This window comes from Perognathus longimembris, chromosome 7 (assembly GCF_023159225.1).
Source record: "Perognathus longimembris pacificus isolate PPM17 chromosome 7, ASM2315922v1, whole genome shotgun sequence".
NCBI lineage: Eukaryota > Metazoa > Chordata > Mammalia > Rodentia > Heteromyidae > Perognathus > Perognathus longimembris.
This window is the reverse complement of record NC_063167.1, coordinates 55,571,663-55,588,032: the sequence shown is the minus strand read 5'-3', so window position 1 is coordinate 55,588,032 and position 16,370 is coordinate 55,571,663. Positions and strand designations below refer to the sequence as shown.

The window sequence follows — 16,370 nt, the reverse complement described above, 5'->3', positions numbered from 1 at the left end:
TACCTCATCCCCAAGCTGCTGTTTTATTCCTGTTGTCTTACACTATAGCCTTTAGACTGTGTTGGTTTGGTTTTCTTTTTTGGTCAGTTGTCGGGCATTCAGCTCAAGGCTAGGACTTTACCACATCTCAGTCTCCTGAGTAGCTAAGGTTACAGGCATGAGCTATCAGCGCCCACCTCTTGATTTTTTTTTTTAATAACACTTAGTGAATGCTATTTTTTGACACATGCCATTGTTGCTTAATAAAGTTAAACCAAAACGTTAAACCTTGTAGTTTGTCATAAGTAGGCCTTGGTGCGGGAAGTAATTCAGTGACCCTTGGACACTTTTAGACGTGTCAAAAATTCTACTTTTAGAAAAAAAGAAAGAATGAATATGGTGCACTTTATTCTTGGAATTTTAACTCATTAACAACAGGTCAGCCAAACGATTATTGGACCAGATTGTTGAGAAAGGAAGACCAGCCCCTGGCTTTCATCATGGTGACGGACCTGGAAATGCAGTTCAAGAAATCATGATTCCAGCTAGCAAGGCAGGATTAGTTATTGGAAAGGGGGGAGAGACTATTAAACAACTTCAGGTATTGATATATTGTAAAAATGATTTTTTTTTCTATATTTTGAAGCCAGTTTTTCTCTTCCATCTTGGTAATACTCATTGTCTTTTAACAGGAACGGGCTGGAGTTAAAATGGTTATGATTCAAGATGGACCTCAGAACACTGGTGCTGACAAGCCTCTTAGAATTACAGGCGACCCATATAAAGTTCAAGTAAACTTCACTTTGTCCTTTTAGAGATTGGGTGGGTTTGGGGGAAATGTGAATGGATAATGGAATGTTTTCATACATTTGTTTTTAATGGGTAACTCTTTGTAATTTAGCAAGCAAAGGAGATGGTGTTAGAGTTAATTCGTGATCAAGGTGGTTTCAGAGAAGTTCGGAATGAGTATGGGTCAAGAATTGGAGGAAATGAAGGGATAGATGTAAGTAAAAATTCCTTATCCTTGTATGTTACTCTTATTTAAAAAGTTTTCTTGGGGCTGGGGATATGGCCTAGTGGCAAGAGAGCCTGCCTCGTATACATGAGGCCCTGGGTTCGATTCCCCAGCACCACATATACAGAAAACGGCCAGAAGTGGCGCTGTGGCTCAAGTGGCAGAGTGCTAGCCTTGAGTAAAAGGAAGCCAGGGACAGTGCTCAGGCCCTGAGTCCAAGGCCCAGGACCAGCCAAAATAAAAAAAAAAAAAGTTTTCTTATTTTGAATAGATGGCCGTCTCCCTTTTTCTTTCTACTTTAGTATTTTTTGTATTTTACTACTACATGGCATACATAGCTGTTTATACTTTTGTGATTTAATGTAGATTAATATTCAGGAAATGTCTTTCTTAATACTTGCACTCTAAATTTGCATCAGGTACCCATTCCAAGGTTTGCTGTTGGCATTGTAATAGGAAGAAATGGAGAGATGATCAAAAAAATACAGAATGACGCTGGTGTTCGAATTCAGTTTAAACCAGGTTAGCATAAATATATTTAATCTACTGTGTTTTGATAGTCATTAGTTTTGATATTCATACATTTACTATTAAATCAACTTGTTTCCTTGTTTTTTATAGATGATGGAACAACACCTGATAGAATAGCACAAATAACGGGACCTCCAGACCGATGTCAACATGCTGCAGAAATTATTACAGACCTTCTTCGAAGTGTTCAGGTTGGATAGATATTTTGGTTTCCATTGGTATTTTTAATCAAATCTGAAAAAGCAGCTTCCTTATTTTTATATTAAGTATGCTTAATAAGTGCTTTATTATTCCTAGAATATTTAAAGTGCTATGTAAGTGAATATCTAAGTGTATATTCGCTCCAGTATTTTTATAAGTGAAACTGTTGCTGGGCGCTGGTATCTCTAACTACACAGGATCACAGTTCAAAGCCATCCCAGGCAGAAAAGTCTGTGAGACTGTTGGCTGCAGTTAACCAGCAAAAGCCAGAGCTGCAGTTGTTGATCGAGTGGTGAAGAAAAGTTTTAGCCTTGAACAAAAATCGCTCAAGAGTGCCAAGGCCCTGAATTTAAGTCCCAAAACTAACACAAAACAAAAATGGAAATCTTTACCTGATTAATTTTGTCAAGGAATTTCTAACATCATTTCTAAATTTATGACTCAGGAATATGAAGATTAGTTGTGGGAGACCTTAATCATTTTATTACGAAAAGATTTCTACACAGATTCCCACTCTCCTTTTCCTTCCTTAGGCTGGTAATCCTGGTGGACCTGGACCTGGTGGTCGAGGAAGAGGTAGAGGTCAAGGCAACTGGAACATGGGACCGCCTGGTGGACTACAGGAATTTAATTTCATCGTGCCAACTGGGAAAACTGGATTAATAATAGGAAAAGGCAATGTATTTTAAATTCTTAATGTTTACCACATTATTTAATGTTTCTGAACACTTTTCTGTTGCTATTATAATTCTTTGGAAAATATTTCATATTGGTATAGTAGTTACAATGAAGTTTCTGGCTTTTAGAGAAAGGAGTCACTTGTTAGTGTAAGGAGCTTTTGACTCAATGACTTGGGTGAGCCTCTGTGGCTCACACCTGTACTTTTAGCTACTTGGGAGACTGAGGTCTAGAGCATCACAATTAGAAGTTATCCTGGCCAGAAAGGTCCACAACATTGCTCAACTGAGAGTTCAGCTAACTAAGCAAAGCCTAGTTAGTGCAAAATCCTAAATTCAAACCTACCACCACCCTCGCTCCTGAACAAAAACAACTTTAAGCTTAATGTATTTAGGAGAATGAGATGTTTACTGTGACTTGGTTTAAAACAAAATGGAAAATCCTAATTAATCAGATGGGATGATGGCAAAACTGTATTTTAATGGATCATTGAATTAATTGTAGGAAGGGCCAAGTATTGGGGCTTGAAATCAGGTACCTTTTGGTTGGGGGGGGGGGAGCTCAAGGCTAGCACTCTACCACTGAACCAGAGCTCCACTTTTGGCTTTTTGGTGATTAGTTGGAGATAGTCTCCTGGACTTTACTGTCTGGGCTATAACTTCAAATCAATATTCTGGAGTCACAGCCTCCTGAATAGATAGATCTAGTTTGAGCCACTGTCTCCTGACAACTATTTTCTTTTGGGTAGCACCTTTCTTTATTTAAACCTTTAGGGAATTACTGTCTTCTGGTTTCAGGTGGTGAAACCATAAAAAGTATAAGTCAACAGTCTGGTGCAAGAATAGAACTTCAGAGAAATCCTCCACCAAATGCAGATCCTAATATGAAGTTGTTTACAATTCGTGGCACCCCACAGCAAATAGACTATGCTCGTCAACTCATAGAAGAAAAGATTGGTGTGAGTATGCCTTAAACTTGTTGTTCATACTTAGTCCATATTGCATAAACATAGCATTTATTCAAAATTGTACTATATAGTACCATGTACAACTTTAACTTTAACCTTTTATCCAGAATTTATATTAGCATGGCAGGGAGAAATGGAGAGAACCATTCTCTTTTATCAATGTGGGAAGTGGGAGTTAAAGGCTCAGAATTACCAAAAAAAAAAAAAAAAAAGGGCACAATAGGGGTTGAGCTCAGGGCCTAGGCACTATCCCTGAGCCTTTTTTGCTCAAGCCTAGCACCCTACCACTTTGAGCCATGGGCCTTTTCCAGTTTTTGAGTAGTTGGATATAAGAGTCTCCGGAGGACTTTTCTGCCCAGGCTGGCTTCAAACTGTAATCTTCAGATCTCAGCCTCCTGAGTAGTAAGGGCCTCAAGTGCCCTGCTGAAAAGTAGCCTTGATATTTTAAGCTAAGTGAATGCACTTAGTAACTTCTTTTGTTTTAAACCTGGGTGAGTGAGACCCACCCAAAACACTGGTAGCTAATAAGACTTCTTCCTTTTCCCTGCTGCCTTTACACATGCTTAGAGTTCCCATGTTTTTTGTTTTGTTTTGTTTTTTTGGCCAGTCCTGGGCCTTGGACTTAGGGCCTGAGCACTGTCCCTGGCTTCCTTTTGCTCAAAGCTAACACTCTGCCACTTGAGCCACAGCGCCACTTCTGGCTGTTTTCTGTATATGTGGTGCTGGGGAATCGAACCCAGGGCCTCATGTATACGAGGCAAGCTCTCTTGCCACTAGGCCATATCCCCAGCCCAAGTTCCCATGTTTTTAACATTTATGGGTAAAGCACATTTCAGATAGCCTGTATATTTTAAAAGGAGAAGGCTGAAGTAGGTAGACCCTCCTTTTCTTTATACTGTAACTAGGTTAAAAAAGCGATATGCTAAGTAGAGGACCTTATCTTCTTTTTTTCTGTTTACTTCCTGGTTTTAACTTCAGTCTGGCCCTTTGACTTTTCTTGAAAATAATACTTTCTTACTGCTTTGCTACCTATCCTTTTTTTTTAACCTATCCTGTTTTATCGTCTGGAACCCTAAAGGGCTTTGGTCAATTTTAATGTCCCCCACTCCTCCAATTTGTGGTATGTCCCCTAGGGCTTGAATAGAACTTAAAGGAAATAAAATTTTAGCACTTAAGAGCCACAGATTTAATTCTCACCTTTGATTAAAGGAGTTTAAATGCTTTGCCTTCATTTGTTAGACATAGAATGACAAACCTAATTCGGAATACCCAAGGTTAAGGCCAGTACCAATAACTCTTAATTAAGTCTGAGAGGCTTTTATTGGTTCCCAGTTTATTCCAGATGACAATTGTTTTTTTGTTTTTTTTTTTTTTTTGGCCAGTCCTGGGCCTTGGACTCAGGGCCTGAGCACTGTCCCTGGCTTCTTCCCGCTCAAGGCTAGCACTCTGCCTCTTGAGCCACAGCGCCGCTTCTGGCCGTTTTCTGTATATGTGGTGCTGGGGAATCGAACCTAGGGCCTCGTGTATCCGAGGCAGGCACTCTTGCCACTAGGCTATATCCCCAGCCCCCAGATGACAATTGGGATCTAGATTGCCTCACAAAAACACTTTATTATTAATACAGAGCTTAGGGAATCCAGATTGTATTATAAAACCTAGGGCACAGCCATTTAAGTTTTGAACCCTTTATTTGAAGTGACCTATTTAAAGCCTTTACTTTTTCAGGAACCCAGATTTGTTCTTCAGCATTAAAATGTGCCTTAAATAATTTCACCTAACTAGACCCACCAAAATTATAATTGTTGGAAAAATACTTAAAAAAGTTGTTTTCAAAGAGTTAGATAATAAATGCCTAGATTCAGACTTTAAACAATCCTTCCTCATCTACAAGTACTTTTCTTTTAACTTTTCCAGAAACATATCTTCCTAACTTCCTATATCTTTTCTACTTGAAAAATCACAGGTTTTGTGATAACACTTGTACACAACATAGGGAAAATAGCAATAATTAAATGCATAGTTATATGTTTAATTTGAGGTGTTTAACCTTACTTTGAGTATATAGACTATTAGCATTACCTACTGACATACAAGTGTTGATAGAGGAAATTGTCAATTTATTAAGGTCTTTGTATGTATCTTTGGAGAGTTAAAAACCAAATCCAATCTCCTCTACTGTGAAAATTTAGACTTTATGGCTTTTGAACTGGCTCTCAAAATTGTGACTTTTAGAAATGACTTCTACTTGACCCCCCCCCCCAAAAAAATGTATATATTCACACACATACATACACATGCATATATGTATTATAACCAAGGTTGGATATTATAGGCTCAGGCCTGTAATCCTAGCTACTCAGGAGGTAGAGCTCTGAGGATTATAAACCAGCTCAGGCAAAAAAAAAAAGTCCCTAATATTGCCTCTCCAATTAACCTTAAAAATACTGGCACAAAAAAGAAAGGCGTGCCTACTGCATATGGCCCTAAAGTTTTTTAACTTTCTATTTGGTTTTTGTTTGGTAGATGTGAGTGTTAAAAATGAAAGATGATTGGAACCCTTTGTTTTGTTATAGAGTATTGTGGACTTTCCTGCCCAGGCTGATTTTGAACCATAATCCTCAGATCTCAGCCTTTTTTTTTTTTTTTTGGTCAGTCCTGGGACTCAAGGCCCCAGCACTGTCCCTGGCTTCTTTGTGCTAAAGGCTAGCACTCTACCACCTGAGCCACAGCGCCACTTCCGGCTTTTTCTATATCTGTGGTGAAGAGGAATTGAACCCAGCCAGGGCTTCATACATGCTAGGCAAGCACTCTGCCACTAAGCCATATTCCCAGCCTCAATGCAGCTGATTTTTATGAATTTTTAATGTAGGGATTTTGCAATAGTTATTATAAGGAAAGGAACTCTAATGAAACTTGTTACTTAAAACATACTTGAGGGGCTGGGGATATAGCCTAGTGGCAAGAGTGCCTGCCTCGGATACACGAGGCCCTAGGTTCGATTCCCCAGCACCACATATACAGAAAATGGCCAGAAGCGGCGCTGTGGCTCAAGTGGCAGAGTGCTAGCCTTGAGCGGGAAGAAGCCAGGGACAGTGCTCAGACCCTGAGTCCAAGGCCCAGGACTGGCCAAAAAAAATACTTGATCTTTGGGTAACTTGACTATCACACCTTTTCTGACTTTTTTATGTCTTTTGGTATTTGACAGGGCCCAGTAAACCCTTTAGGGCCACCTGTACCCCATGGGCCCCATGGAGTCCCAGGCCCCCATGGGCCTCCTGGGCCACCAGGACCTGGAGCTCCCATGGGACCATACAACCCTGCACCTTATAATCCAGGACCACCTGGTCCAGCTCCTCAGTAAGTACTGGATTCATTCCGGGTTTTTCCTTAAGATCCTAGATTTTGACAAATGATTATTTATGTACATATTTTCTTTTCAGTGGTCCCCCAGCTCCATATGCTCCCCAGGGGTGGGGAAATGCATATCCACATTGGCAACAACAGGCTCCTCCTGATCCAGGTAAAGTATACTTACCATTAGTGTATTATCTATGTTATTTGCCCATCTACACTGTTGCCTAATGTTTCTAATGTTGATGCTGTATTTCTACAGATTGTAGCAGAGTGTAGCCACTATTTTTACCAAGGTTTGTAAGAGTATCCTGTGTAGTCCCATTTTTCTGGCTTGTTTTACTTATAAATTAATACAACAGTGCTAAAAGCTGCAAGAGGAAGTGTTTTAGATACCAGTGCTTTTAGATATGTATAGTGTGTGTGACTTTTTCCATGGAAGGATAGTGTATATAAAATTTTGAATTAAATAGTCATTAAGCTCTTAAAGCCTCTGATCTTATCTGTACTATAAACTGTTCTAGTACTTCTAATAGGACAACTTTAGTACAAATAAGGTCCAGATTTAATAACTATACTGGATATATTTAATAAAATATTTTCTGCATTCAGATTTAGATTTTATGTGTCCTATTTTTGTATTTTTTCATAGCATAGTTTTTATTTCCATCTTGGTCAACAAAGTGGCCTTCTTTGAAAAAAAAATACAATCTGTTTCAAAATAGGTACCTTAAATTGTGAATTGCTTTCTACATCTAGTATGTTAACTTTTGTTTTCTTGTGTGTGTCAGTCCTGGGACTTGAACTCAGGGTCTAGATGCTAAGCTTTTCTGCACAAGGGTAGCACTCTTACCACTTAAGCCACAGGTCCACTTCTGGCATTTTGAGTGGTTAATTGGAGAATCTTTGGCTGACTTTGTACCACGATCCTCAGATCTCAGCCTCCTGAGTAACTGGGATTAATAGGCACCTAGTTTAGTATATTTATTCTGAAGAACCAACGTAACTGATTTAAATAAAATTGTTCTACTAAATTAAATATTTTGGTATTGTTTTATTTAAATATGACTGTAATACATCAAATTTCAATGGAATTTTGTTCTTCAGTAATTCATTTTGTAAAATAACATGGCAATCAAATGACCACAACTTTTACTTATTCAAGAAATAACTTGAGTTGTGCTAGAATTTGGGTTTACAGAGATGACTTTGTGCCAATAGCAAATTTTACACTTTTGTTATTAACAGTAGAATAATAGAATAGCTTATAAGGTACCGAAGTAGTATAAAATATGACTTATAACAATATCTAAAAATTAATCTTATTAAAAATGGGAAGGCTTTTCTTTTCCTTTTGTAAGATAAGTAATGGAATGAGAGTCAATAATTAAAGCAGATTAAATTGGGTATCATGAATGTCACTATCTGAATGGATAGAATTGAGGAAAATAAAAGGAATATGAAGTGACTCTTTGTATTGTGATGTTTTCTAGTTGGAGTGGTAATAAAGTCACTGTAAGACCTGTCCAATGAATATTACTTCCAGCTTTGCCTTTGGCAGATACGTAACTTAACTCAGGTTTATCAACGTGTCAGAGTTGTTGGAGTCAGGTGTTGTTCAGAATATAATTGTATATTTATTGTCTGTAGTCCTCCCCTGAATCCCAGCACTCAAGAGGCTGAGGTGGGAGGGTTTTGAGCTTTAAGTCAGCCTCAGCAACATAGCAAGACTTTTGTCTCAATACAAAATAGCAAAAAGAAAATAATACGTACATATTTGTATAATCAAGAATTTATACCTTGAATCAAGTAGACTTTAGAGCAGTCTTGATCTTATAATTTAAAAACTAAAGAAATGTCGAAGTTTTTTTTAACTCCTCTCTGTTTTCTTAGCTACAAAATAAGTAAATTGATAAAATGTTAGAAATTTTTCAATACATACTAGTTACATGTAGCTATCAGACTGCCTGTCTTTGATGATTTACACATGGATGAGTAATTGCTCCTAATAAGTATTTCTTGCTAATGTTTATTCTGTTCATGTTGACATACATCTATCTGTAGTCTCAGCTACTCGTGGGAGGCGCAAGAGGGACGATCATTTGAGCCTAGGAGTTTGAGACCAGCAACAGAGTGAGACCCCCCATCTGAAGGAAATATCAAATGTTTGTTAATATACAGCTAATGATACAACACCACTGAGGCATGAATATGAAAGCAATATATTGAGCAGTTAAGAAAGGGTTGGAGACTTACAACCTAATTGCTTAACATTTTACCGCCTTAAACTTTCTTTTTCTGAGAATTGCTGTTTGTTCAGGAGTGGAAAATCGTTCCCATATAGACACTCTGGCTGCAGAAATTACATTCTATGGGAGGAGTACAGACTAATGGAGATGTGCACAGTTTTATGTAACATTTTTTGTTTATTGTAAGGGGCAAAATCAGAAAGAGAAAAAGACGTGGTTTCTCACTAAGAGGTCTCAAAATGTAATACATCAATTGCTCTATGAGGAGTGAATAAAGATGAGCCAAGTGCAGAAGAAAACTGGACATACCAAAAGCCCAGACATGAGCATGGTCTTTTCTGAACAAATACAACTATTTGTTCCAGCCCAAACCTGAGTATTGGAGAGATAGCAGTAAAAGGGAGATTATGCTTAAATGGAAAGGATAAACAAGGGAGTCCAGATTAAGACTGGTGCATCAAATTACAAATACTGTGAAATAGAATTAAAAGTGACTAATCTGTTTTCTTTTTCTAAGATTTGTATCTCTTCACTGAACATAAGATTGGAAAAAGTTCATTGCTGTAATTGTTTCTACCCTGTAAATCTCTTCCTTCAACTACCTGCCTTAGACCTTGTATTTAGTGAGTTTAGAAAAGGCAAGGACAGGATGTTTTAAGCCAGGTCTTCTGTTCATATTCCAGTTTTACCACTCATTAATTTTGTAGCCTAGGTAATTCTCTGAGCTTTGGCTTCCTGTGTTCAAACTGGTGATAACAATTAAGAAATTAGAAAAACTGAATGCTTCCCTTTAGTGGGCCCATGTACTAAAACTTTGTGAGGGTGAGTTAATTTTTAGTACGGATGTAAACCTTGAGCTTGTGTTTATTTATTCTAGCTAAAACAGGAACGGATCCAAATTCAGCAGCTTGGGCTGCTTATTATGCTCACTATTACCAACAACAAGCACAACCACCACCTGCAGCTCCTGCGGGTGCACCAACAGCAACCCAAACTAACGGACAAGGTAACTATGGTAACTAGAGCTTTATTTACTTATTTACATGAAGAGCATAACTAATGAATGAAATTTCTTTTTATTTATGTGAGTTTCTAATTTCAGTAAGTTGTAAGAGCAAGAACAATGCCCTCTTAATATACCCAAGTAGTCTAGCTATTTTATTCCTCATTTATCCTATTATGCTATCTCATATATGTCCATAACCATTGTTTCTGAAAAGAACTGCTGAAAACTAAACTGTACGTATGATTGCATATTACCCTTGAATACTCAGTATCTCCTGCTCCAAAATTAAATAACCATCATGAGTCCTCCAAATCAGTTAATCATAACTATAGCATAATGTGTCCAAATATATATAGCTCTGATTTTACCAGTTGTCCCAATATTCTCTTCCTCTGAATCAGGATCCTTTCTGATCATATACATTCATGTTCTAAAATAAAGAGTATGGGCATATTAGGTCCCTTTTACTTTTTCTTTATTGAGACAGAGTCCCAACTATGTTGCCCATGCTGCTTTCAATTATTTGGGCTTGAAAGATCCTCCTGCCTCAACTTCCTGAGTAGCTAGGATTACAGCTGTATACCATTGTGCTTTGCCTGTTGAGCGTTTTCATATGAACATGAAGTGATGCTTACTTGAGAAAATCTCAAATGATCAAAACACTAAGGTGTCTTGTATGTGAAGTCTTTCATCCCTGGAATCATTTCCATGACCATGATCATTTGGTCATGTTGGTGTCTTTCAGTTTTCTGTACGGTTTTCCTCTGAAGTATTTTGGGGGAAAGATTATACTAAGATTAGGCCACTGTGTTTTCATCAAGGTTTTACCTATCAGTCTTCCAAACGTATGCCTTATTAATTATACCACATCTGTTGCACTGATAATTAGTTGGTATTTTATCCTGTTCTTACATCATTATGGATTCCTGTTGTGTTTAGTAGGTTATATTTAACTTTTTCCTGTTATTCATTAGATTGGCCTAAACTGGAAGCAGTTGAATATTTTCGGGGTGATTCCTGTATAGTTTTACTTAAGCATTTTCTTATTATCTGGCTTGGTAAGGTTTATTTCGTGCTTCTGGCTTCCCACTATTTCTTCAAGGGATTCCTGATTTTTCTTCTTCAAGAAGAGATCACAAAAGTAAAGCAGTAGCAAAAAAGGACAGGAGCTAAAGGCATGGCTCAAGTGGTAGATTCCTTGCCTAGCATGCACACGACCCTAGATTCAATCTCCAACCCTGAGAGTGAGAAACAGATAGTATTTGGAGGCCAGACTGAAGTGTCATTGTTTTTGTGCATATTACACACACACACACACACACACACACACACACACACACACACACACACTTAAACCACACATAGACATCCAGATCTGAAAATTGCATGAAATCTTATATTCATGCAATTCCATTGTAATACTTCATAGTTCTTTTTAACCTTTCAACTTTACATATTTATAAATGGTGGAAACCCTGGTATCCTTTAGTTAATGTTAACTGCTCAATGAAACCAATATTTTATTGCTTGCCCATCAGATCTGTTCCTCCACCATTTTGTCTTTGGCATCAGCAGGGATATCAGTACCACATAAAACATTTCCTCTTAACTCACTGCACCATGATAGGCCACTGCCCACTTTTACACTCCAATAGTCCACATTGCTTTTTAAAAATTTAAATTGTCAGGTGCCAATTGCCCATACCTATTAAAAAATCCTGAGTCAGGGTTCAAAGTGAGACCTGAGCAGACAAATTCTGACTCTTCAACCAGCAAAAAGCCAAACGTGGGGATATGACTCAAGGGATAGGATGCCAACCATGAGAGAAAAGGCTGAATGAGAGAGCAAGTGCAGTATTCGCACCAGAAAATAATTTTTTAATCTTTTTGTTTTGTTTAACAAGGAGATCAGCAGAATCCAGCTCCAGCTGGACAGGTTGATTACACCAAGGCTTGGGAAGAATACTACAAGAAAATGGGTATGTTAATTATTTTATATGTAATAAGACTAATCTCTTAGAAAGTATACATTGTAGCAATTTTAGTAGTAAAAGCATTTTACTATCAAAGATGATTTCAAACCATTTATTAATTTTTTGTAATATTGAGTAACTGGACAAAATATTTGTGAGATATATAGTATTGAGCGTTACTATACTTTATTAAAAAATGTATTTACCTAATGGCTTCAGGTTAAATTACAGACTGTTGAACGAAAATTAGCTATGTGGTAGCATTTTTGTTGCAACATAGGTAAGTGACAACAGAAAAGTCCATAGCTTATGTAATTTGCATATATGGAAAATGAACCATTCAAAAGGCGCTCTTTTTGCTAGTCTTGGGACTTGAACTCTGGACCTGGGCTCTGTCTCTGAGCTTCTTTTACTGAAGGCTAGCACTCTACCATTGAGCCATAGCAACACTTTCAGCTTTTTCTGACTGGTTTATTGGAGATAAGAGTCTCACAGACTTCCTGCCCAGGCTGGCTTCCAACCAGGATCTTGAGCCACACCTCCACTTCAGGATTTTTGCTGGTTTTAAGTACAGTTCATAAAAAAACATTATTTGCTTTTCTTGTCCTTGCTATCTAGGTACCTGATATTTTTCTAATTGTTGAAACTTTTTCAGATCATGTCTCCTTATAAGATGAAAAATACTAAGTGGTTGACACTGTTTGAGGAGAATTATTTATTCACAGGAAAATAGAATTTTTGTAGTACATTAAATATTGTACCAAAATAAAGGGGTTTTGTGCATTTCTAAGGCTAATAGTCATAAATCTTGGTGTTTTTTTGTGCAGAAGCTTATGTGTTAGGCTACTTTTGGGAATACTGCCCCACAATAAGCTATTTTCTGAAACTATAAAGTTACTCTAGTCAGAAAAATCTGAGCCTCTTATCTCACACTTAGCCAACAAAAAATTGAGACTGGAGGTGTGACTGCAGTGGGATAGTGCCAGTAGTGAACAAGTTCAAAACCCAAGCCAAAATAATTCCAAACATCCAACATTTTCAGCATGTCCACTATTTAAATGTCTGCCTTCCAAGAAAATGTCCTGTACTTATTTTTGTGTGTTTTAACTTAATGCCCATTAAGTGCTCCTGTTCATTTGGTGCAGAAAAATCACTTTACTGTTCTTGAAAGCTTAATTTTTGGTTTGGTTTTGTTTTTGTGCTGGTCCTTGTGCTTGAACTTGGGTTTTAGGTGTTTTCCTTGAGCTTCTCTGCTCTAGGCTAGGGTCAACTACTGGAGCCACAGCTCCACTTACAGCTTTTTTAGTGGCTATTTGTGGAGATAAGAGTTTCATGAACTTTCATGCTAGGGCTTGCTTTGAATCTCAATCTTCAGATCTCAACTTCCTGAATAGGTAGGAATGCAAGCATGAGCCGCCAGCCCCCAGAAAAAGCTGTTTTGTGTTTCAGCGAAACTGTTCTTTGTGTCATTTTAGTATTATGGTGTGAACTCATCAAGCCTTTTATATCATGACCATTACATGTTTCCGTTTTCATAAGTGTTCATTGAAGACTAACGTTTAAAAACAACACATCAGTCCAAATGGACAAAGCAAAAAAGGGGGGGATTTCCTCCCTTTTCATACTCTCTTCTACTGTTACCGGTTTACCCTCTGAAAGTTTATATACAACTTAAAACACTTTTGAAAGTCATTTAGCGTAAGTTGATTGACTGTGGGATTGAGTCAAGAAATATGCCTGAATCTTCTAATTTTTACTCTGCTTAAAATGTGTGTTTGAAAAGCCTTTTTACCAATTATCATAACAAAGAAACAGCATATTAATTTTCCTTTCTTTCCTTTCTCTCTAGTTGCAAAGTAGTTTTCTGATACTAATGAGTAGTATGTACAGTAAACATTGAATGTGGTAGTGCCAGCACTGGAAATACAGAGTTTGATTAGTTTGAGACAAGCACTCTACCACTAGGCCATATTCCAAGCCCCAAGATGATGAGTTTGAGTATAGCCTGGACTATATATGGAGACGCTGTCTCAAAAATAAGTAAAAGATAAACAGGACTAATTCTTACCCTCTGTTTATATCATTATAACCTATACTTACAGTGAATATCGTTATATTAAAATTTAGGGGGTTTTTTTTAGGTCAACAAGGGCAGACACAAGATTATTCAAAGGCTTGGGAGGAATATTACAAGAAGCAAGGTATTGTTTTTACTAGAAATGAGATTCTTTTAGGCTTTTAATTGTAGTTACAGCAACAAAGTTCTTTTTTCTTAAAGGTCAAGCAGTTCCTGCTCCTACTGGTGCTCCACCAGGTGGTCAGCCAGATTATAGTGCGGCCTGGGCAGAGTATTATAGACAGCAAGCAGCCTACTATGCCCAGACAAGTCCCCAGGGAATGCCACAGCATCCTCCAGCACCTCAGGTATAATAAATTTGCTAATATAATGGTTCGTGCTAATCATGTTTTCTTGCATGTTTACTTTGTCTCTTTGGAAATGCATATGTTTTAACTTTTAAGTTTTTATCTGATGAAATATATAACTAAAGGAAGTAATTGTGGTATATTGTTTGGATTTTTGCTGGCTTTTGTTTTAAAATAATGCTTCTGGCATCTGAGTGCTGATTATTTCTACAATGCCTTTGATTTTAAAAATAAATTTTCTTCCCTCCAGGGATTTGCAAATCATGCAAGAAGCCACCACCATTTATATTAACCAGTTTTTCTTTCTTAAAGGATTCACCCCTAAATTAGCTCCATTTAAAGGATTTTCTTTAACTTTTTGTGTATTTCTTATGTATCTCTTCTGCACAGGGCCAATAATAAGAAGTGGACAATACAGTATTTGCTTCATTGTGTGGGGGAAAAAAACCTTTGTTAAATATATGGATGCAGACGACTTGATGAAGATCTTAATTTTGTTTTTGGTTTAAAGTAGTGTTCTTTTTTTTTTTGAAAATGTACAAAATATCTATCACTACTGATAGGAGGTTAATATTTCTGTGTAGAAATGAAAAATTGGTTTGTTTTTAGAATTTAGTGTAGATGTACACATTCCAGCAAATGTATTTGCAACTATTATGTGGTCAATGCTTTGTGATATAAATGTACTTTTTCAATGTATACTTTCACTTTTAAAATGCCTGTTTTGTGCTTTACAATAAATGATATGAAACCTCCTGTGTCGGTAAGTTGGATATATGGGTAAAGGATTTGTAATTGCTTAGCAATGATAAATTAAGATACATATACACAAATAATATAAGCTTTCCCCATGAATTGCTGAGTTTTTAAACACTGGCATGTTTTTCCCCCTTGCAGTATAGTGGTAGATTGGAGAATCTTTTCCACTTGTATTTGGCTATTTCAGCACAAGTAATCTTGATATCTTCATTTTTTTTCCTTTTGTTTGATTAAAAACTGCATGTGTGTACAATGATCTTTTAGCATACTTCCATTGCATTAACAGTGAAATTTCCTTTTATACATGACCACTGTTTCAGACCTGTACTGCTGCTATAACAGTTAACCTTTCTGTTCTTAATTTGGTAATTACTTGATTTCCAAGACGGTTTCAGCATAACTAATTTTAAACAGTTTTCAGATAGCGAATTTGGTAGTCTATTAAGAACAGCTTTTTCCATGTAAAGCAACTTTCTATGTATATAATATTAGTGTGTTTCTTTCTAAATTTAGAAAAGTGAATAGTATGCAAAAAAGATAGCTACATTGCATCTGCCATTGAAACCATTGGGGTATGGAAATGTTCAAGCTTTTTTCTTTTTTCTTTTCCTTTTTGCAGTATAGATAAGTTTTGTTTTATAAATGCACAAGTCCAGTCATTGAATCAAATGATTTTTTGTGTACTTGAAATCATTTTATTAATCTTTAACACTCATGCTGAAGTTCTGATATTTTGTTGAAATCCATTGTTTACTCTGCATATTTGTTGGCTCTTTGCAAATTAATGTTAGACTACATGCAAATACAGTCTGTCTTGCCATTGTCTGTTGAAGTGCAGGTTTGATCCAGCCAGTATAGAACTAGCTCTGTAGGGGTGAGGAGGACTGTGCTGTGTATCATCCTTGATTGTGTTCCTTCAAGGAGCATTGCACTGTAAGTACATCAGAATGACAAATTGATTAACTGCAACAGTATCTTTTTGTCAATGTTCCACATAATGCAAATGCCATATTTTGTGTGAATATTATGTTGGAATACAGTGCTAATATCTCGGAAAACCATAACTGCTTCTTAACAGAATAATACATAGTTCTGTATTTTTATTAAAGTGAGCTTAATGGGTAAGTATTTTTTATATGCTTTAGCTATTGCTAAAGAAAACTGATCATTAACAAAGTTGAATAGTATTGGTGCTCCTAAAATGCTGTTTTTCAATGTAAAATATGCATATCTTAAT

At 36.9% G+C, this 16,370-nt stretch overlaps 1 protein-coding gene across 8 annotated transcripts in view; it reads left to right on the top strand.

The window, feature by feature from the left end:
- Fubp1 (far upstream element binding protein 1) overlaps positions 1–16,370 on the top strand; it is a 29,858-nt gene that overhangs the window by 10,494 nt on the left and 2,994 nt on the right. For 2 of the 8 annotated variants that reach the window (XM_048351630.1, XM_048351629.1), the window contains exons 8-21: positions 418–580; positions 672–770; positions 881–982; positions 1,414–1,516; positions 1,616–1,716; positions 2,260–2,401; positions 3,202–3,362; positions 6,577–6,728; positions 6,812–6,891; positions 9,849–9,986; positions 11,882–11,956; positions 14,092–14,151; positions 14,229–14,374; positions 14,765–15,389. In XM_048351630.1, the coding sequence (XP_048207587.1) occupies positions 418–580; positions 672–770; positions 881–982; positions 1,414–1,516; positions 1,616–1,716; positions 2,260–2,401; positions 3,202–3,362; positions 6,577–6,728; positions 6,812–6,891; positions 9,849–9,986; positions 11,882–11,956; positions 14,092–14,151; positions 14,229–14,374; positions 14,765–14,773 (1,531 nt within the window). In that variant the 3' untranslated portion in view covers positions 14,774–15,389. Of the gene's footprint in view, positions 1–417; positions 581–671; positions 771–880; positions 983–1,413; positions 1,517–1,615; positions 1,717–2,259; positions 2,402–3,201; positions 3,363–6,576; positions 6,729–6,811; positions 6,892–9,848; positions 9,987–11,881; positions 11,957–14,091; positions 14,152–14,228; positions 14,375–14,764; positions 15,390–16,370 lie in introns of those variants that run through there. The other 6 variants (XM_048351635.1, XM_048351634.1, XM_048351633.1 and 3 more) reach the window with 4 other exon arrangements.